General features: G+C 41.3%; 1 protein-coding gene across 4 annotated transcripts; it reads left to right on the forward strand.

Annotated features, from left to right (window-relative positions):
- The first annotated feature begins 1,372 nt into the window (after nt 1–1,372).
- LOC129667751 (dehydrogenase/reductase SDR family member 7-like) lies at nt 1,373–20,812 on the forward strand. 4 transcript variants are annotated; one of them, XM_055595464.1, is made up of 8 exons: nt 1,373–1,517; nt 5,862–6,014; nt 11,390–11,496; nt 12,139–12,378; nt 15,227–15,349; nt 15,940–16,155; nt 18,256–18,335; nt 20,460–20,812. In XM_055595464.1, the coding sequence occupies exons 1-7, from the start codon at nt 1,391–1,393 to the stop codon at nt 18,298–18,300; spliced, it is 1,011 nt and encodes a 336-aa protein (XP_055451439.1). In that variant the 5' UTR covers nt 1,373–1,390; the 3' UTR covers nt 18,301–18,335; nt 20,460–20,812. The 4 variants fall into 4 exon arrangements, with proteins under 4 accessions (XP_055451439.1, XP_055451441.1, XP_055451442.1 ...); XM_055595466.1 differs by lacking the exon at nt 20,460–20,812 and adding an exon at nt 16,974–16,998 and having other exon boundaries at nt 18,256–18,312; XM_055595467.1 differs by lacking the exon at nt 15,227–15,349.
- Nucleotides 20,813–23,051: the final 2,239 nt, after the last annotated feature.

Here is a 23,051-nt window from a genome sequence, read left to right on the forward strand (position 1 = left end):
AAGGTTGTTTTTGAGTGCTTACTTTCCATAAGAAGTCCTGACCTAGCAGTGGGTTTAGACATTCCAGCATGTAACGAAATCTGTGTTTCTCTCTCTCTCTCTCTCTTTCTCTCTCACTGTCTCCATCCGGGTCCTCAGCCAGCTGAAGGAAAGGCTCCCCTAGTACCTTGTTCTGTAACAGGTAGGTTGCTTTTTCCTTTATTACTTTGAGCTAACTTGTTATTAATAACTGAGTAGCTGGCCCTGTAGCTAACCGGGAATACCGTCAGTTGTACCCTGGGCTCCAGTAGCTTTGAAGGAACCAGGGGGAGCCCTCGTATCTTGATCACACCCCAACCCAACTCCTTTCTTCAACTACTCTTGTCTCCAACACTCTGCGGTTTATTTGGTTGGTTGTTTTTTTTTTTTTTTTGTTTTGTTTTGTTTTGTTTTTTTTAATAACCCAGTGAAACCGTTCAGCTTTCTGGAATGCTGACTAATCTCATTGAGTTGACCTTGCACAGCTCTTACATAAGTAATCAGAGCTGCAGGGAGCTCATGAGAACAGTTGTCTGATCATATCTAGCAGATACATTGTACTTTTAAGGTACTTAAGATGGACCCCAAAAAAAGTATGTTAGCAATGCATTCATTTCCCGATATAACTTACATTTTGTTCGGCGTATCTAGTTAATAAAAAGCCTCCGGTGGCATGGGGGCTGCTGGGAGCGTTGAAGTACCCAGCACTGGCAGAACTCTGGCTTCCATCTTTTTCAGGAACAGCGGAATGAGGGGAGGGGAGGGAAGGGCCCTGGGCCTCTAAAACGTGGATGTTCGTCTTCCACCAAAGTACAAGCTAGCCTTGAAAAGCGTTCACCTGCCAAACAACTCTTCAAGAGATTTCTTCTTAAAGCGTTGAACACGGAGCCTGTGGGATATTCTTTTGTTGGTTTTTCCCAAGACAGGGTTTGTCTGTGTAGCCTTGGCTGTCCTGGACTCGCTTCGTAGACGAGGCTGGCCTCGAATGCACGGCAACACGCCTGCCTCTGCCAATCCCGAGTGCTGGGATCACAGGCGTGCACTCCACCACGCCCCACCAGTTGAATTATTCATGAGTATTTAAGTCATTCATGGTTTTTTTTTGTTGTTGTTGTTGTTGGTGTTGTTCCCATTGCAACATTTCATTAGACACCCAGTTAGTGTCTGTGCTCGCTTGGAATCATCATCCCCCAGGTTCATAGGTAGTGCAGCTCTGAACAGAGTTGGTGGTTTGCTCCTGGGTCGCCAGCAACACTTACCCCTCCCACACTTCCCCGCCCACCCTCATTCTGGGCGGAGCCACAGTTCAGAGCAGTATATAGCCCTGCAGCTAGCCCTGTCCTACAGCTTTTGCTGCTCTCCACTAGCTGAGATGGAAGTGGGGCTTTGGCTGCTGGCACTGTGCGCCCTGTTGCTGCCCGCCCTGTGGCTGCTGAGCTTCTTGCGCACTGATACCGACCTGACACTGCTGTGGGCTGCGTGGCTGGGCAGGCGTCCAGGTGAGGAGTCCTGTTCTCAGCTGGGTCGGTCCTGCTGTTCCCAAAGTTGAGGGATAGGGAGGAAGCGCAGTTTGGTATTCATATGGCCTGCCTCTATCTAAAGATAGAAAGTTTTTGCCTTCCAGGCTGGGAAACCTCTCTTAAGAGGTTGCCAAACCTTAAGACCTTGTCTCCCAGGAATGTCAGAGATCGAAGGCATTATCAGACAAAGATAATTGTGGGGAGCAGCGAGCACTTTGCCATGCTAAGGTGCCTCTTCATCCCAAAAGTGTTCATCCTAGAGTTCTCACTCTGCAAAGCCTGCAAGAGGAATCTTAGCCAACCCATAAAGGACCCAGGATTTCTTTCTCAAGTAACATGATTCTTGCGCCCTAGAGGGGAGGGATTCCACCAGTTGTCTTTTGGTCCATGCCTTGCTTCGGATTCGATAGACCTCAATCTCTGGGCTCTGTGACCGAACTTACGCTGTTTGCTCTGTAGCAAATGTGCCCAGCATTTCACAACCTCTGACCTTCAATTCAGCACAGCCCTAGAGGCAGGCATTACGTAAATGGCATGCTCTCAGGTAGACTTTGGATTCTAAGGACTCAGTCAAATTATCCTGGTCTCTTAGGACAGTACCCACAGTTTTTGGTGACATTTGCTTGGAAGTGTTAACTCAGAAGACAATGTTTGCTATGCTGAGTGGGTGAAAATTGGCTGGAGTAGTTGGGGACCACAGAATTGATAATATATTTTTCTCTTCCTGTTTCCCTGTAAAACTCACCCCTACAGACCAAAATCTTTAGGGCACATCTCGTGCAGAACTGGCAGCCAGTGCACAGAAAAATTTAGGGGAGCGGGTAGGTGTCCCAGGTGGACTTTCTCTTCCAAAGGAGAGCGTTTGATATCACTTTCGGGTTTGATAAGAGAACCTTCTTTTGATTAATCTCTTCATTTTGGCAGCCAAAGACTCATAGGTGTTTCATGTTGGGTAGTTTTGTGTAAACTTGGACTTGGAGAATGAAACAAAATAAATTGCTACTTTAAAATAAAATTATTTTTATTATGTAATCCTACAAAAGTCATTCAACCCATCAAAAGGAAAATCAATGATTAACAGCTACAAAGTCAGTAAAAATAAAGTAGTTATATGTAGTGCCACAAGTCATATTGAAACAAGTCATAAAATGTTAGTGGCTTTTAATTTTTAACTTAATCTTAAAAATAATTAGTCTTTTCTTAAACCTAGATTGACGAAAGACTAAGCCCCATCAAACTTCTTTTATGTATATGAATGCACAGTTCTATGTACAGATTATAGGTGAATATATCGTGTATTTGTGGAATTAACATTTTATAAGGTCCAGTTTTACAGAAAAATGTCTCAAGAGACTTAAGATGGGATGAGGTTGAAGAGAATAACTCAAGTGACACAGAAATAAACACCAGTTCTTAAAACAGCATAAAATGGAATATGGGCATGCTTTCTGGAGATTTTAAAAGAGAAAAGTTTCCTTCCTGTAGACTATATTTTGTCTCTTTAAAAGTTAAGAAAGGCAAAATACAAATTTCCAGTCTTCCTTTATGCCCTCTCTAATGGCAGTCATCATTTCTGCCTCTTCTGAAACTTTCTGGAGAGAATCTCTCCTCATTCCCATGCCCGAATCTCACATGGCGAAACTTAAGGTTTGTTTTCAGTGATAAATACAGTTGGCATTTCTTCAGCGCCAAGTATGCACCCTCTTATGCTCTGAGAATTTTGCAGCTTCAATTAGTTTTCTCAACAGTCCTGTAGTGGGGTGTGATTTCTTATCCCACAGTGGAGAGAAGTGAAGACAAAGAGCACACACTCAGGAGATGTAGACTGCTGAGCTGAGTGATGGAGTCGAGTGATGGAGTCTTGGGCCATGTGCTGGAGCTGGGTGCTGGGCTGTGTGATGGAGCCAGAACTTCTTAAAACTCCTTTGTTGAGCCATTTTGGAACAGCACACTAGAACCCTTATTTGGGGTTTATTTATCTCTTATACAGTACATCCTGCCCACAGTCTCCCTCTGCCTCCTCCTCCAAGTTCTCCCAATGTTCCCTGATACTTACCCACTTAGAAGTAGGTATTAGCTGTGAAGTAAAAGATAATCATACTATAATCCATAGACTCAGGAGTAAGATAAAAAATTAATTTTTAAATGTGAAAAACTGCATTTTCTATATCTGGAACATATCTATTAACCTGCACAAAATTAAAGTCCAAGTGGATCAAAGACCTCAACAAAAAACCCGACACACTAAATCTGTTGGAAGAAAAAAATTGGGCAAGAGCCTTGAACTCATTGGCACAGGAGACAACTGTTCCAAGAATAACAAGATCTCAGGCTCTAAGATCAACAATCAGTAAATGGGACCTCATGAAATGGAAAAGCTTCTGTAAAGCAAAGGACACTGTCAACAAAACAAAACAACAACCTACAAACTAGGAAAAGATCCTCACCAACTCTACATCCGATAGAGGGCTAATAAACCTCTAAACCCAAATTGGGATTTGAACATATGTGATAATTGTTTGCTATTTTTGTCAAACCTCACATAGTTTTAGAAAATACTTATCTTTATTAACCCTTTGAGAAGTCCGTGAATACAATATATTTTTATTGTATCCCTTTTCCCTTCCCAGATCCACCCCATCCCACCCCTAACTTGATGTTCTTTTTTTCTTTTGTTTGTTCTCTCCCCAACCCCCAAATTCAGTAAGGCCAATTTGTGTTTCCTGTATACTCATGGATGTTGGGCCACCCATTCAAGCCTGGTTGACCTACCATGGGCCTTACCTTGAAAACAAAACAAAACAAAACAAAACAAAACAAAACAAAACAAAACAAGAAACCTGACTGTCTCAGAAGCCATCATCTGTCAACAGCTCAGGGTGGAGACCCAGGAGCCTCTTCCCCTTTTCTTGCTGTAATATTGGCTGATCTTATCAGGGTGTGGTGTAGTCAACCAGATCTGCTGTGAGGTCATGAGTGCCCAGGCCCTGTCACACAGCGAAGACATCTCTGTTCAGGCCCTCCACAACCTCTCTCTCTTCCGACCTTCCTGTCCTCTCTTCCTTGATGGACCCTGAACCTTGGGGAGAGGATTGTTTGTTTTGTTTTGTTTGCATTTTTTTTTAAAGCCAGGGTTTTGTGTTACCCAGCCTAACTTCAAACTTACTTGCTTTGTATCTAAGGAGGATACTCTTGAGTTCCTGACCCTTTTGCCTTCGCCTATGAGTGCTGGGATTGCAGGCGTGTGCCACTACAGTCATCTGATGCTGTGCGGACGACTGCACCCAGGATGTAATGAATGCTAGGCAAGCTTTATCTAAGCTGAGCCACATCCCCGGTACCCCCACAACTCTGACCTTCTTAAAGACAGGAAGTTCACTGTGGTCTAAGGTTCAGAAAGACCCTGGCGATTACGGTCCCCAGCACCACTGCCTGCCTTTGTGTGGCTGCTGCACTGTTTGGGTGTAGTCCTTATAGCGACAGAGATGCTTGGAGACCATGATTCACATTTCTTCCCTACGGAATGCATCTTGTATGAGCTACTACGGCCTCCTACAATGAGAGCCTGTACATCGGGGAGCTTGGTTACAATAAGACAGTGTTTGACAGATACCAGATATGATTGGCAAAAGAAAACAGCATTACTTTTAAGTGTAGGATGATCAGATTGTACGATTGACCAGAATTTAAATCCAGATTCTTACCAACAACTGTACCCCCCACCCCAACACACACAACCTGGAATAATAGAACTGAAAACTGGAAGGGACCCAGTTTTTTAATCTGAATCTCCCATGTAAGGGGTAAAAAAAATTGAGTCCAGACAATTCATTTCTACTTAGCATCTTTAATTTTCTTTATTTAATACATAGATAAATAGTGTTAGAATGAAACTATTGGAATTAGAATAAAAGGCTGAAAAGTTTACCAAGAATTCTGAAATATACAAAATATTGGATGGAGAGAAAAACATATATTTGTACTTTTAAAGAAATCTTAGGAGATTTGAAAATTTAAGTTTCGCATAGTAGGTTGTCATATTTAATGTCACGGTTTAAATTTTATTTTATTTTTTTACTGTCGTTTTTTGAGTCAGGGTCTCTCTTTCTAGCTCTGGCTCTTCTGGAATTCACTTTGTAGACCAGGCTAGGCCTTGAACTCCCAGAGATTCACCTACTTCTGCCTCCCAAGTGCTGGGACTAAAGGTGTGAGCCACCACACCCAGCTGTCTCACTTATTCTTCATTCCTGTTTTGCTTCTCTTTAATACGTGAGTATCACCATCCTGTGTATGGTCCTGCCAACCCTCCTCCACCTTCCACAGAACAGGTCCTGACTGGCATGGTGGTGTGGGTGACTGGAGCCTCCAGTGGCATTGGCGAGGAGCTGGCTTTCCAGTTATCAAAGCTCGGAGTGTCTTTGGTGCTGTCAGCCCGAAGGACGCAGGAGCTGGAGCGGGTGAAGAGACGATGCCTGGGTGAGTGGACTCCTAACAACCGCTTGGCCTCCTACAAGTGAGAGTCCAGACTCGAGTGCAGCTTGGGGAACTGAGGGAAGGTGGACTGTCCTGTGTAGCCCGGGCCGGCTCCAGAACCTCACGTGCACTGCCCAGCCTCCTCATCTGTCACCTTTTAAGCAGCCACACTTGCTAGGCTTTTCCTTCTTTTCAGCCACATTTCTTTCTACTCTCCCTTTGGCACAGATTTTTGCCTTAGGTAGAACCACCCATTCTCTCCACGTTGGTGGAATAACTATCAAATGACTTGTAACTTGCTTGGGAGGGAAAATAGGTCGGCTCTTATTCATGACATGCAAATGTGACCACTGAAATGCAGCTTGCTATGTATGGTAGGTATTCCTGTGAGGGGTCAGGCATGCTATGTTTTGCCTTTTCTTTCTTTCTTTCTTTCTTTCTTTCTTTCTTTCTTTCTTTCTTTCTTTCTTTCTTTCTTTCTTTCTTCTTTCTTTCTTTCTTTCTTTCTTTCTTTCTTTTTTTCTTTCTTTCTCTCTCTCTCTCTCTTTCTTTGTTTTTGAGTTTTAATACAGTTATGTTCAATAGAAAGCAGGCTCAAAAAAAAAAAAAAAGCCATTGTTAACTAAAGAACATTTAGTAACCAAATTGAGATAATTTCGCTTTTTTTTTCCTCCCAGAATATATTTTTGGATGACTTCTTTGTCTTTTAGCTGTTGGCTTTCCTGGTTGTGCTACCGATTTAGCAAGGAGACCTTGTTGCCCCATTACTGCCCAGCGAGGCCACACTCCTCTTTCATGACTCTGTTTTCAAAGGCCCTGGCACCTGTGGACAGTGCTACTTCTTACGATGATCTGCCTTACCATGTAACTTGAAATTCCTGCTGTGGTGGAGCAAAGGAAACACTTTGACGGTTCTTTGGCTTGAGGGTGAATCAGGAGGCGAGCCTTCCCATTGCTTTCAAGAAGTGCTTTACATTTTGAAAAGTTTTATTCAACTGTATTGAATGTTGAATGTATTCCCCATGTCTCCTTTTCCCCTCCCCCGATTTCCCATTAGCTCTTTTTCTAACCCTGAGCAGTTTCCTGTTTACTTTCATGTTACACTCACACACACTCACACACACATACACACACACACACACACACACACATCCCTTTATGTCTCTTGTTAGTTTTTTCTTAGTTTTATTTCATTTTGTTCTGTTAAAATACAAGAAATTCTTCTGAGGTTTTTGGTATTTGTTAGGATCATTTTAACGATCTAAAAATGTTATCTGCTTTCGAGAAAGCACGACGGGCTTTCTAATAAGCATGCGTAGTCCACAGCATGTGGAGCATCCTGTAGAAGACTGTCAGTTTTTGATTTATTGTGAGGTTTAACTGCAATTTATTTCCAGATTTTTGTTTGTTTGTTTGAATGATCTTTCTGTTGACAGTGGGGGTATTAAAGTCACCCATTATTATTTTATTTGGACCTAGCTTCCCTTTTATGTCCTGTTATAGAAAATTAGGTACCCTACTATTCAATTCATATATATTTACAATTGCTTTATATTTCTGATGTATCATCTCTTTTTGATTTAGTGATCCTCTTCTAATTTTGGATCAAGGCTCTTTTATCGTGACATATATAACTAATGTTTGGGTTTGGATTATATTTACTTGATGTACTTTTTTAATTTTATTTTATGTGCACTAGTGTTAGGGTGTCAGAACACCTGAAACTGCTTGTGGACAGTTGTGAGTTGCCATGTGGGTGCTGGGAGTTGAACCCGGGTCCCTCGGAAGAGCAGACATCGCTCTTAACCACTGAACCGTCTCTCCATCCCCTTACTTGATATATTGACTTTCATTATTTCCTTGACTCTATGTGTGGGTGGGAGATGGTCTTTGCCGGTTTGTGTGTTTCTTACAAAAAACAGTCAGGTCTTGTTTTTTAATCCGGCAAGATGTTGTGCACCTTCTTGGAGAGTTAAGAGAACTCACGTTCAGGGTCACTCTTGAGAGGATTAGTTTCATTAGTTCTTGGAATCATGTTTCATTTTTGGTTGTCTTAATTGTCTGTTTTGTTTTGTTTTTTTTTTTTTAGTTTGCTTTAGTTGTTTGCTGGTTTACTAAGCTGGACACAGCTGGTTGTTTTTCAGTTTTTGTTTGTTTTGTTTTGTTCATCAGGAAGTATATTGTGTTGTCCTACCTGATGGAGATTATATTTCTTCCTCCTCTATGGATAGGATTCCTTTAAATACCTTTTTCAGTAAGGGCATGGTACTTAGGAATTGATTGATTTGTGCCTAATTTGGGAGGACTTTATTTCACCATGCTGATGCAATTTCTGGATATGGCAGTCTTCGTTGGTGATTATTGCTTTCAGGATGCTAAGCATCCATGCTTCCTGACTTCCAAGATCTCTTCTGAGAGGACCAATGTTATCCCCTGTCTGTGCCTCTGTAAATAAGCAGGACTCTTTCTCTCATGGTTTATAATGTTTTTTTTTTTTTCATCGTTGTATGGTTTTACATTTCATTTGTGTATTTTGACTATAATGTATCAGGGAACATTCTTCTCCATTCATGTCTTCTTGGGTTCAAAGTACTCTTAGTCTTAACTGTCTATTTCTTTCCCTAGATTTGAAGAGTCTCACTCTGTATTTTATTGAATAGTTTTCTATATCACTGATTTTTATCCCTGATCACTGATCTTTCCTCTCCCTAACAATTTAACTAATTTCTTTTTTTCTTATTCATCTTTTTTTTTTTTCAGCTTGATCTAGTGTATTGAGAACTCATTCTACCATGAGCTTCTCTTTGCTTATCTATTTCTGTTTGGCTTTTGTCAGCATCTCAGTCTCCTTGCTGAATTTTGAACCCATGCTACTGCCTTTCCCTTCTCCGTTGCCGACTTTTTTATAAGATGGTACAATAAAGGGCAGTACATAAACAACAGAATTAGGTAAATGTGAGAAAGAGGAATTCAAAGAAAAACATAAATGCTTATTTTTAAGAAAATAAAATGTCAAAAATACTGACTGTATAGTGGGGGAAAAGAAACAGATGCATAAGTAAGGGGAGGATGGAGTATAGGGTTAACTCTTTTCTTGGGCTTCTAAAGTTTAGTTGGTTAGGTATCAGGAAGGGACGGAGTTTTGAATGGAGTCTTTTTATCTTTCCTACCATGTAGGCTAGTGTTGACCACAGACAAGTCACAAAGCAGATGTCTAACAGAGATTTCTTCCCAGTGGGAGCTTTTCTCCTTTTTGTACTAGAAGCATCTGGTGGCTGCTTAAAGATTTGCAGTGTGTAAGCAGGCAGCTGATCCCATGCTATGGGGGAGTCCCAGAGATTCCCCAATCAGTACACCTTGGGTTGACTATATTTTTGCCAAATCTTTCTAGTCTTGGGATATTATTCTCTTCTGAGGTGCCCATGAATTTAATATCTGCTCATAGGATGAATGCATATCTGGTACATCTTGTACAGTAACTGGATGAACTAAGGTTGGTTTTCCAACAACCTTGAGTAGCCCTCTTCAGTTTCATCATGCAGTGGTAGGGTAGGTTGTTGTCTAAATTCCTCTGTGTCTGAGTATTCTTTTCATTTTTATTTATAAGTCTTCCTAATTTTTCTTCTAAGGCTTGTAGCTTATCAATTCACTGTTCATATTTTTTTCTTTTTCCTGTATCTCTAAAGCTTTTTTCTTTGAGACGGTCCAGAAATCCACTATGGCTATTAAGGATAAAATATGAATTACCAGGCTGATAGTAATTATGATTGGAATTATGTCAATCTCAGTTAAGTCATTCACATTTTTCTGCTTCTATTTTCAAGCCATCTAACGTAGCACCATAGAGGGTCCTCATGCCTTGTATTGTGGTATTTCCCATCCTCAATTCTCTCCTTGAAACCTTCCTAGGCGACTTAAAAAATCTAATGGTTTCTCATTTTGTCCACAGATGGCATGATTTCTCTGTCCATGGGGTCATGCCACATGGTAGAGGGCCAAAAGTTGCTTTTGTTTGTTTGTTATAAAAACAAAATCTCAAACATTCGATTTTACCAATAAAGATTTGGGAGCCAGATACTAGGGTGAAAGCTGCTAGCTCAGAGAGGCAAAGAAGGCACCCAGCTGACCTTCCTCCTTCACCTGAAGTCGCCAAAGAAGGACTGTGCCTTCTCTATACTGTCTCAAAAACCCCCTCAGACTTGGGGCTGGAGAGATGGCTCAGAGGTTAAGAGCACTAGCTGTGCTTCCAAAGGTCCTGAGTTCAGTTCCCAGCACCCACATGGTGGCCCATGACCATCTATAATGAGATCTGGTGTCCAGGCAGAACAGTGTATACATAATAAGTAAATCTTAAAAAAATAAAACAAAACAAAAAAAAACCCTCCGACTGAAAGTCCCTTCCTTCTACTTCCTGTGCATCTATCTATCTATCTATCTATCTATCTATCTATCTATCTATCTATCAGCTTCCTGACTTTGACTTTCTCTTTCTCTCTATGTTTTTTTTCCTATGTTCACTCTCTGTCAACTGCTTGCTTGCTCCACCTTTTGACCTAGGCATAACTTTATTTAATCCTGTTTACAATACTCAGCCAGAAAGCTCTTGAACCAAAGGGGTATGCTAGGGCTGAGCTACATTGCAACTAGAAACAAGTTTTTCCAGTAACACATTCTCGGGGTTCACAGTGGCATCAAATATCCTTCAACACCATGTATGTGGGATGGGTCTCCTGCCTGGGATGGGACTTGGAGGAAGGAAACTGTACTGACTAACACTTGTGTAGGCAATCTAGTCTCTGTGCTTTATAAATCACCTCATTAAAGGCTTGGGGGGGGGTGTGTGGATCAGGGCAGAGCACTTGCCTAGCATGGGTGAGGACAAAGGTTCAGTCTCTAATTCTGCAAAATAACAAAATTTACTTCTTAGTGTCTGCTGGTCTATATAATCTGGCAAAGGGGTTCTGAGCTTCTACATGATCTAAATGAAACCCACTGATTTTGAAACTGTGTGAAAGAGCAACTAAAGGTTGGAGATGGGGATTTGGCACTTCAGTAAAGTGCTTCTTGGCTGGTATAAAGTCTGGGGTTTAATTGACCGACCAAATTAAAAGGAAGAAGAACAATGATACATTGTGAGCATATTTCAAAACAAACATAAGTCTATACCTCTAAATGAGCTGTGGGTTTTTGTTGTTGTTGTTTGTTTTGTTTTGCTGTAGGCTAATCTCGATTTTGCCATAGTCTTTTCCCAAGTTTCACTCATCCCGTTCGTCCCTTTTGGAAGGTGGAGGTGAGGGATAGACTTAATGAGAGCAAAAAGAGCTTGATTGAATTGTAGCACGGCTTTCTCACTGATAGGCTGTTGTGTCTTAATTTAGAGAATGGCAATATGAAAGAAAGAGATATACTGGTTTTGCCCCTTGACCTGGCTGACACAAGTTCCCATGACACAGCTACGAAAGCCGTCCTCCAGGAGTTTGGGAGAGTAAGTAGCAATTTTTGTTGATATAAATATGTATTGTATCACTTTTCGCAGCTTGGTCAAAATTTCCAAAGAGAGTCTTATCTGTGGCGACTCATTCAAAGAGACTCAAGCACGGAGATGCATTAGTGGGTTGGGTATGTCCTTGGATCTCTTCATCTCTGGGTCTTGGACTTTAGGTCATTAGAATCTTTCTTGCCTTTTAAACTTTCAATTCCTATTGTGGGCAAAGGAGAAAAAAAAATCACCCCAACATTGATATTCATGAGTTTTGATATATTTTGTGAAATACTACTCAACCTGAATAGGTGGATTCTATTGATTTTGTCTTCTTTTTTGTTTGCTTGTATTTTGTTTCAAGAGAGGGTCTCACTATATAGCTTTGACTGTCCTGGAACACATCATGTAGACCGGGCTGGCCTGGAACTCACGGAGATCTTCCTGCCTCTGCCTCCCAAATGCTGGAATTAAAGGCTTGCATCACAACACTTGGCTTGATTTTATCTTCCTTTTGTTGACTTTAGAAATGTAACATTGCTGTACTGATACATCCAATTAACACCCTAACTGCTCTTCACTAGGAATTCTGTCAGTCCATTCATAGATCGCCTCTAAAGAATCATCTCTCTGATTTTATTTAACTAGATTGACATTCTGGTCAACAATAGTGGAATAGCCCACTATTCCTTCGCTGTAGACACCAACCTGGATGTCTTCAAGTTGATAACAGATGTGAACTACTTAGGGACAGTGTCCTTGACCAAGTGTGTTCTACCTCATATGATGGAGCGAAATCGAGGAAAGATTGTGATCATAAATAGCATCGCGGGAATTATACCTGTGCCACTTTGCAGTGCGTACAGCGGCAGCAAACACGCCCTTCGGGTAAGGCTGCTTCAACTCAACTGTGTTCGCGTCAACATCAATGTAGATGGGGGATTTGTCCGTTAGTGAGTGAGGTTGATGAAACTAAGGGGAAAATGTGGGGCTACAGGAAAAGAACTCTAAGAGTACAGCAACAGTAAATGACCAAAAATATTTGGCCTGCGTATGTTCATTGCTTATTCAACAGATTTTTTTTTTTTTTTTTTTTTTTTTTTTTTTTTTTTATTGTGCGCCTGCATGCTGCTGCACGCTGAGGTGAATCCTGGGGAGAAAGATTGTTTTTGCTCTAGCAAGCATACGTTGTCTTTTGCCTTAGCCTTTTACCACATTTTCAAGGCAAACTGGGAGTCTACCCTTTCTTATCTGCTCTTACTCTGTATGCGGGACTCCCTGGGGATTGGTCCTGGGCTCCACATCCCTCCTAAGGAAACAAGGACTCTATTCATTCTGGTTTCCTGGAGAGAAAAAAAAAAAAAAAAACAAGACAAAGCCTAGTAGAAAAGCCTGTTTTGTTTTACCTTGAGAGTAGCAAGTATAAGAGCCAAATGAATTCTTAGCTTGGCTTAAGAGGGAAAACAAAGCAGGGAGGTGGTGATGCATGCCTTTCATCCCAGTGCTTGAGAGGCTGAGGCCATTGACTCACTAAGTTTGGGGCCAGCCTGATCTACAGAGTGAGTTCCAGAAGTTTTAATGGAGCATTTTACCATTGGAATTGCACAGTGCAATAGTTCAGGTCAGCATAGATCTACAGAAATTGAAGGCATGGTCCAACAGAACCCTTCTGCTGCCAAAGGCGTAGTGATGGAGGGCTGCATCTTGGATGCTTTCCTCAGATTTGGTAATGGCCTGTCAGTCAACCATCTGTAGAAACAGCCCCATTTCAGGCAGATGCAGTTGAGTACAGACCACCTCATCTGTTGGTCCCCAGGCTTTTAAGACATGTAGAATGCCCTTCGTAGAGACCAGACGAGCTCTCTCACCCGTCTTCCAAGGCTCTATTTTATTGCTGGATTTAGTGGGCTGGCAAAATGTGCCCAGTTGATGGGCCTGTGAGGTGGTGTAGTACTTGCCCTGCAAGTTTGGCTCACCTGAGATTAATTCCTCAGTGGAAGTCAAGAACCAGCTACCCAAAGGTGCTCTCTGATCTCCACATGCATGGCGCGCGCGCGCACACACACACACACACACACACACACATACACACAAACAAAAAAAAAACACATAATAATTCCAATTTTTAAAAATGTGATTAATTGAGGCTTTAGTCAATGAGAGCAGAATTTTGGTAGTTGAACACTGAGGTCAGGAGGGTTTTGTTTTTTGTTTTTTTTTATAAAGCACATTTTTTTCCTCTCAGTTTTCAGTAAAATTTATAGTGAATTTGTTATTGAAGCTCTTACACTATACTTGATGTGATTTTACACAAAGAGAGAGGTTAGTGTTTCTGTGTTGGCTGCTTGGTGTCCATTTCTTTTGCCACAGAGCACCAGTGGCAAAAGGTATGGGAGCCTCTCCATACCTTCAACAGGCATATTGTTTTGGTCCATTCCTGGATCAGGCACCACTTGTCTCTGCCTGCAGAAGCCTTTACCATTCCTGAACTGTATGGTAGGGGAGGTGGGGAGAGGGAGGCAGGGGAGGATGTCACATTTATTGGCAGCAAACCTTTCCATGTTGCTGAATCAGATATGGATGCACCTTTTTAAGAGAAATAGAATGGGCTAGATATTTATGTTCAGTAGAGTTAAGAATGACTCTGGCTTGCAGACGCTTGCAAACTATCTTAAAACAAATAGACTACAGAAACGACTTCAAAACCTTATCAGCCCCACTCCTGTAAACACACCCAACCAAAGGCAAGCTGGCTGTGAAATGCCAAGGCCACCCACACAGACCACAGTTTGAATCCACCACTACCACCACAGTTAAAGTAACCAGTGCTGAAAAATCTATCGGTTCTGTGTGAAGCTGGAGCCCCGTCTCTTGGCAGACCACTATGATAAAGCTGAGTTCTCCAGCACCCCCAAGTGCCGCTCCAAACCCGCTTTCCCAAACATCTTGGGTAAACGATTTAAGCATTTCGTTAGCTGTCCCTCTCTTAAAACAATGTGGTCTGGGAATATTCCCTAGTTTAGAAACGTAAGGGAAAAAAAAAGATTTCTGTTTATTTGCTCATTGTTTACAACTCTGCAGTATCTTTAAGTCTGGAAAGTTGGACTATTCATTTTAAAAACATACAATTTTTTATTAAGTCCTTTCTTTTTTAAGAATTCATATGTGCACACAATGTATTATCATAGGCAGGCCGCATGCCTCTCCATAGCTCCTCTAAGATCATTCCCACCCACCCCCAACTTCCTTTCTTCTCCTCCTCCTCCTCCTCCTTCTTCTCCTCTTTTAATAACTCATTGAGTCCATTTTGTAATTCACAAACTTCTCTGATGAGGTCTAAGAGCTTTACCAATGTATGTGTGTATGTGTATGCATCTCTATGCGTAGATGTATATGTGTGTGTAGATGCATATATTATGTGGGTGTGTTTTGCCAGGTGTATGCCTGGAAAGTGAAGACTAGTATGAGAAGGGCATACAGCAGTCTTCAAAGATAAGTAAGTCTAGTTCCTGCTTGGTGCTTGTCTGCCATAAAAGCATTGATGGCAGAAGCTCCTGTTATCATTTATTGAACCCCTGGGATCTGGCATGATCTACGAGTACCTGCTCTGGTCGCCTCAAGGGTTGTTCACTCTATCTTTTACTCAGTTATTTTAGAATACACTTCCTCAAATCAGGAAGCTCTGAAATGAGACCTGTATTTAATTTTGTTGTTTTCTTCTTTTATTGCCTATCAGGGTTTTTTAAATACACTCCACACTGAACTTTATGACTACCCGGGTATAACAGTGTCTACCATTTGCCCAGGACCTGTGCATTCAAATATTTACCAGAATTGTTTTCTTGGAGAAGTCACTAAGGTACACATTTAAAATTAGAAAATAGTTGGAATGTTTTCCTATTTATCCCAGACTGTTGAATCATATAGATCAGGGTTTTTTGTCAGAAGTACTTATGACTTGACCACATGACCCCTGTTATTACGAGACATGTTAAGGTTAATGTTTGGCAATGTTTGGCTAATAAAATCACCATAGCATTAGTTCTAAGTTGGCTGCCCTGTCGACTATTGTGCAATAACTCTGTAGTTGGTAATAAAATTCCTTCCCTCCTCTTCTATGCCATTACCACAGATGGGTAGAGCTTCATTATTGTGGGATATTCATGTGGTTTTTGAGATGGTAGCAATCATTAGGCACTGTGGTAAAGAAAATGAGGAGCTTTAGTCCTTCAAGCTAGCCAGTACTATCTCAACTGGTCTGTGTATGATTCCTATGAGGCTAGTGGAATATCATGGATGATTATGACACACACTATCGCCTGTAGAAACTTGTAAGGCTCCATATTGCATGAGTCCCACTGGCAAACAGCCTTTGGCTTCTTAACATAACATTTCTGTAAAATATCTTGATTAAGTCTTTAGCTTCCTTTTCATTTTGAACATGTTTAGGTTCTGGGCAAGCAGGCACGAGACATTCCCAAGATGTCAACGAGCCGCTGTGTCTGGCTAATACTAGTCTCCATGGCCAATGATCTGAAGGAAGTCTGGATAGCTGATCAGCCTGTCTTGTTTGCAATCTATCTGGGGCAGTATATGCCATTCCTGGACTGGATAATTTCAAAGAAGACATGGGGAAAAATTATTAACCAATATATAATGGACTGGGTAAGAGTGACTTATTTGTTTTCTAGTAGTCTTGTATGAAAATACAAAATCTTCAAGAGCTTCCAGACCCCAGCTCACAATACAAATACCAAAAATATATAAGAAATATTTTATCATCATATGTAACTGACGGTTCACCATAAATCACCACTGGTCTAAGGTATTCCAGAAGTTTAACGTAACAAGCAAAGGCTGCATGTTTTTTTTTTCCATACTTACTGATAGAGAACATTCGTTTCAAAAAACTTTCTTCTCTGTTCCCTCCCATCATCTCCCACCCAGCTTTCCCATCTTAGCTCAGAAGTCACCTCCTCAAAGGAATGTCTTCCCTTCCCTTCCACTTCTTCTGGGCACTTAGCCCCTGAGCTTTCTGCCTTCAAAACAACCCACTACTACTGAAACAATGCGTGCACATGCACACACACACAGATACACACACACACATACACACATACCACAGTCATTCTTTCCAAATCTCTCCTTCAACACTAGGGAGGAAGGGACATACTAATTGTTTCTTTAAAAAAAAAATAACATAAGAAAGTCTATTGTGTATTGTTTTCATTGTTGAACTTGTTTCTTCTGTATGCTTTGTGACAACAATTTTTTTAAGATTTATTTTACTTACGTATCTGTATATTTGTATGCGTATGTGTCTGTTCCATGTCTGTGGGTGCCTGTGAAGGCCAGAAGAATGTCAGAACCCTGGGAATGGTTGTGTGCCTCCTGATCTGAGTGATAAGACCCAAACCTCAGGTGCTCTGGAAGAAGAGCAAAAGTCTTAACTGTTAAGCTATCTTGTTTCTTCTGTTTTCCAGCACTTGTTACAACCACTAAAAAAAGGTAATTGCCACATAGCTGGGTATGGTGACACATCCCTTTAATTCTAACACTTGGGAGGCAGAGGCAGGTGGTTCTCTTTGAATTTGAAGTCAGCCTGGCCTATGTAGAGCAGCCGGTTGTACAGTGAGTTGTGAATTCTAGGACAGCCGGGGCTACACAAGAAAGAAACAGTATCTAAAACAAACAAGCAACAACCCGCCCCTAACCAAACAGGCGAACAACAGCACAACTAGATGAATAAAAATCTATACTATAAAAAGGGCCATAATTTATAGATTATGTAATCTACCAGTAATTAAACAGTCTTCTCTATTTTTTAGACAGCTATTTCTATCTTTCTATGTTATAGTGAAAATGAACTGGGTAAGGGAAGGCCAAGAGAAAACTTTAACAAAAGGCTTAAAGACATTTACGTGGTATTCTAAAATTAGAGATTGGAATATCATGAGGAAGGGGATGAATATCATGAAATGGGGACCAGCTTCCTTTGGATGCAATCACTTACAAGCTTTCTAGTACTTCTGGGTGTTGGTCACGTGAGATGGTTTAGGCAGGCTCCGTAGAAAGCTACCAGTGTTTTAAATCAGGAGGATGGCTTAGGAAGCTGCCTGCAGCTCGGTGACAGAGAAGCCCCCAGAAGGAACGATTCTGCCCAAGAGGGAGCTCAGTGCCCTGGGTCAGAGCTGGGGCCTGGTGTTTGGGATATCTGGGTTCAAATTCTAGGCCCAAAGCCTACTTGCCTACAACCTAAAGCAGATCACCTCTCTGAACCAAGCCACCCACCTACGCAGTGGGTAGTGGATGGCAGTAACAGCTCATAGAGTTGTTATGGGCATTAAGGAAGAACTCAGGGGCAGAGGCACTTCCCAAGCACAGCTGGGTGTGTTGTCAAGGCTGCTCTCCTTTTAGTCTCTGTTCATGCTGAGTTTGGGAGCAGCAAGGGTAAATGCTTAGGTTGTTTCCCTCTTGTGACTCTAACGAAGGGCGACATGAAGGTGAGGGTGCCATATTGCTTCTTTATCCTGCTTTTAATTCCTTTCAGTATGCATACTGGTATCATTTAGATATGGTTCATCCTACCAAGCTTTGTCCTCATTCTGAAACTCCTTTAAGAGACAGGGCCTGGTGAAAGGACATGGAGGCATCACCCTTGGAAGGGATTAATGTACTTCTCACCGGACTCCGGTAGTTCTAGAGAGAATGAGTTGTCATAAAGCACAGTTACCCAATATGCTTGCTTTCTCTTCCATTTTTCAGCATAATTACCTGGAAAACAGCTGTCACAAGAGGCCGAGCAAATGAGGCCACCTAATCCTGCCCTTTCCACCATCAATGTGGTGAGATGAAAAACTAATTTTCTTGACCACAGGAATGGACTAATAGACAACTCCAGCTTGAACAGCTGGAGGGAATTAACATACTGTTTACATAATTTTGATACTAGTTAATACTTTCAGTGTTTCACGATAAGGCAAAGAAAGACATTGCAGAGACTCTGTCAGAGGGGAAGAGGGACCCAGTGTGGTACTCCAGGAGCACAATCTTGCAGAAAGGTGCACGTTGAGGCTATTCTGTGACATTTACAGAACATCTGTCTATAAAACATATCATCACACACAGCACCTTGTATTGGATTGCGTTTAGTGATTTCAAAGAATATGGTCTTACCTAGATCAACTCTTATTTTTGGATAAACTAAAAACACTTATTTTATGTGTAACATACATGCTAAATAACATGATTTGAATGTTACTGTGGTTTGATTGGAGAATTTGATTACAAAGTGATTTGTTATAAGTGGTTCTCCTTTCTTTCCCTTCCTTCCTTCCTTCCTTCCTTCCTTCCTTCCTTCCTTCCTTCCTTCCTTCCTTTCTTCCTTCCTTCCTTCCTTTCTTCCTTTCTTCCTTTCCTTCTTTCTTTCTTTCTTTTCTTTCTTTCCTTTGTCTTGCTGTGCAACCCTTCCTGGCCTGGAACTCACTATATAAACAGGGCTGGCCTCCAACTCATGGTGATCCTTCTGCCTCTGCCTCTACCTCTTGACTGCCAAGATTAAAGGCATGTACCACATACAGTTTTATACTGAAGAAGAAGCAGGAAAATTTCAGATTATAATACTATTCCCCTAAGGAAAAAAATATGTTTTTTTTTAAGTCACTTTTTCCAGGTGATCAATGGGACAAATTTTCCCGTTCCAACATCATCTTTAATGGATGTATTGAATACATAAAAGTGTCTTATCCTTTATCACTGCTTTTTAATGCCACAGTGGACATTCTCTCATTTTTCAGTACCATTTCCTGGATATGATGCTTCATTTTAAACCAACACCAAAGAACAATGACCACAAGAATCTTTACTTTGCTATAATAATTAAGTTCTAGCTTCTCTTAGTACACATTCTTGGGGGAGGTGAGTGGCATATCTCCCCAAAATAAAGTCACATCATGGGATGCACTGGGCAATGGTGGCTCATGCCTTTAATTCCAGCTGGGGAGGCTGAGGCAGGCAGATCTCTGTGACTTCAAGGCCAACCTGGTCTAAAGAGCCAAGACTGTGCAAAGAGACCTTGTCTTAAAAACAAACAAACAAGCAAAAGGTCACACCATGGGCATGAGTATAATTTCTTGTTTTGCTCTTTAAATAATATATGAAAAAATTATGTGTTTTATTATTTTTATTTACATTTTAAACATTAAAGTATAATTACCTTATACTAAAGTATAAATTAAACTTATACTTAAAGTATTTCCTTCCTTCCTTCCAATCCTTCCCTGCAACCATCTTTGTTCCCCTCAAACTCGTTGCTGCTTTTTCTTTAATTATTATGAAATACATTTATGTATGTAATTGTTATCATTACATATATATGCATAAATATGTAGGAGTAATCTGTGAGGCCTCTTCAGTGTTGTGTGTGTGTGTGATTTCAGGGTTGACCATTTGGTATTGGATAATCAGTTAGGGGGCCCCCTCACGCAGGAAGGCCAACTCTCTCACTCTCGGCATCCCTTAGTGGCCTGCAATTCCTTGTCTGAGGGTAGGGCCCTGTGATTTTCCTCTTCCACATTAGCATGTGTTGTTGTCCTTGTTCAGGTAGAGTTGTTTTCCAAATATAGCATTTCTAAAGACTCAAAATGCATATATTTAGAAGGGCAGTCAGCATGGAGGTGATGTACTAACCAGAAGAATATGAATAAGAGAATGCATGAAATGCCAGGGATAGACACTAACCAGTGGTATTTGTGCCACGTAAAAGTTACAGTGATGCCAAGCCAGGGTGGTATTTGTGTGCCAATCTAAGGTTTTGGCTGTGATTTTAAAAATTCAACATAAGCATTTGAGCAGGGTTTTAAATATTCTTAATGGATATTTGTTAATGATGTAGATCAAGAACAGGACAACATTTCAAACACTGGGGTGACTAGGAGAGATCTTGTCACCTTATTGCTAATATTTTACAGGCTACAGCATCCCCTTGAAGTATGGAAGACAAAGAATGACTGAAGGGGGCCCTCGTGGTTTCCAAACCTGCAGAAAGGAAGCTGGGAAGCATATATATAATGCTCTTCTCATGCACAGAAGACTGCCTGAAGACCAAAGTATAATTTTATATTTGTTAGCTTGCAAAAGAAGGTTGGTGATTTTTTTCTATTCCCACCATTTGCCTGCAAATTTCATGATTTCCTTGTTCTTATTTCCTGAATAGTGTTCCATTGTGTAAATGTACTGCAGTTTCTGTAGCCATTCCTTTGTTGAGAGGCATCTAGGTTGTCTCCAGGTTCTGGCTATTACAAATAAAGCTGCCATGAACACAGTTGAGCAAATGTCCTTATTGAATATTGAGGCATCTTTCAGGTATATGCCTAGGAGTGGTATAGCTCTTTGATCACCTCCCCCTGTGGAGTGCAGCCTTGTTAGGCCACAGAGAAAGGTGATGCAGCCAGCCTTGACGAGACCTGATAAACTAGGGTCAGATAGAAGGGGAGGAGGACCTCCCCTGTTAGGGGACTAGGGAAAAGGGCATAGGGAGAGAAGAGGGAGGGTGGGTGGGACTGGGTGGAGATGAGGGAGGGGGCTGCAGTGGGGATACAAAGTGAATAAATTGTAATAAATATATAAATGAAATTAAATTTAAAAAAGAAATTAAAAATGTTTAAATAATAAATATCTAATAAATTTGAAAGAAAAAAAAGGTTAGTGGGGACTAGAGAGATGGCTCAGTGGTTAAGAGCACTGTTTGTTGTGCTGGAGTTTCTGAGTTCAATTCCCAGCATGCATATGATGGCTCACAACTATCTGTACTAGGATCTGATGCTTTCTTCTGACATGCCAGTGTACATGCAGATAGAACACCTCAGATACATGAAATAAATAATATATATATATATTTTAAAGAAAGCTAACCAGGTAGCCCAGGCTGGCCTCTAACTCAGGGTCTTATTTCCACAGCCTCCTGAATGTTGGAATTTTAGGCATGTGATCCTCTTTTGTGCTTCATTTTCATTTTTTATCTAACTTTTTCAACATGTAATAAATAAAAAGTAAAACATTGCCGTGAATATTGTAAAAAGGATAATATATACTACATAATTGAATAAAATAACAATTAATTAATTTTTTTGTGTGTGTCTGTTTATAGACCTGAGGTCAGTCTCAGTTGTCATTCCTAAAATACCACTCACCTTGATTTTTGGTTTGTTTGTATTGCTTTTAATTTTTTTTTATTCTTCTCTCATACACTACATCCTGATCAGTTTCCCCTCTCTCCAGTCCTCCCAGTGCCCTTGCCACCTCCTCTCTTCCCTAGATCCGCTCTTTCTCTGTTTTCCTTCCAAAAAAAAAAAAAAAAAAAAAGAGCAGTCTTCCCAAGGGTATCAACCAAACAAACATATTATAACAAGTTACAAGATGACTAGGCACAAACCCTCACATCAAGGCTGGATGAGGCATCACAGTAGGATGAAAGGGGTCCAAAGAGGAGGCAAAGAAGTCAGAGATAGCCCCACTCTCCCTGTTAGGAGCTCCATGAGAACACCAACTTATGCAACCATAACATATAGAGGAGCTAGGTCACATCCATATAGGCTCTGTGATTATTCTGTTTATGTGAGCACCTGTGAGTCCTGTTTAGTTAATTCTGTGGGCTACTTCCTTATGGTGTCCTCCTCTGGCTCCTGTAATCTTTCCTCTCCTATTTCTTAAGGGTTCTCCTGGACCTCCCTAGTGTTTGGCTGTGGCTCTCTGCATCTGTTCCCATGAGTTGCTAAATGACATCTCTATTTATGACGGGCTAAGCTCTGATCTACAAGTACAGCAGAACATCGTTAGGAATCATTTCATTGACTCCCCCTGGCCCCCTAGTCATGTTTGGTTCTATCTAGGATCTTGGGACTGTGCAGCCTCTGGTTCCTGGCCATCCAGGCGGTGGCAGGTGTGGGCTACCTCTTATGACATTGGACCTCAAGTTGGACTGATCATCGGTTGGCCACTCCCACAAACTCTGTGCCATTATTACCCCAGCATATCTTACAGGCAGGACAGATTGCAGCCCAAAGGTTTTGTGGCTGGGCTGATGTCCCATTTCCACTGCTGGAAGCCATGCCTAGTTATAGAATATGGCCAGTTCAGGATCTATAGTGCCCATTACTAAGCATCTTTACTAAGATCACTTTCGTAGAGTCCAGGGATTTCCACTGCCCTAGGTTTCCACATTACCCCACAAATGCCCCCCCCCCATTTCAGTCATCTTTCCCAGTACTCTCTCTCCACTCCCAGCTGCCGCCTGCTCCCTCCTGTTCCCATCCCTCAAAAGAGATTCTATTTCCTCTCCCCAGGAAGATTTATACAGTACCTCGTGAGCCCTCCTTGTTATTTAGCCTCTCTGTGTCATGGTTATCCTTTACTTTACAGCTAATATCCACTTATAAATGACTACAAACCATGTTTGTCTTTCTGGATCTGGATGCCTCACTCAGGATGATTTTTTTCTAGTTGCATCCATTTGCCTGAAGATTTCATGATGCCCTTGCTTTTAATAGCTGAGTAGTATTCCA

Source organism: Psammomys obesus, unplaced genomic scaffold (genome assembly GCF_907164565.1).
Source record: "Psammomys obesus unplaced genomic scaffold, mPsaObe1.curated_primary_1811, whole genome shotgun sequence".
Classification (NCBI taxonomy): Eukaryota; Metazoa; Chordata; class Mammalia; order Rodentia; family Muridae; genus Psammomys; species Psammomys obesus.

What these genes read in the sequence shown, in the direction of transcription:
- LOC129667751 (XM_055595464.1), top strand. Translation starts at nt 1,391, where the DNA reads ATGGAAGTGGGGCTTTGGCTGCTGGCACTGTGCGCCCTGTTGCTGCCC. An exon ending in GTGGCTGGGCAGGCGTCCAG is followed by an intron (nt 1,518 to 5,861) that starts GTGAGGAGTCCT and finishes CACCTTCCACAG; the next exon opens with AACAGGTCCTGACTGGCATG. An exon ending in TCCTCCAGGAGTTTGGGAGA is followed by an intron (nt 11,497 to 12,138) that starts GTAAGTAGCAAT and finishes TTATTTAACTAG; the next exon opens with ATTGACATTCTGGTCAACAA.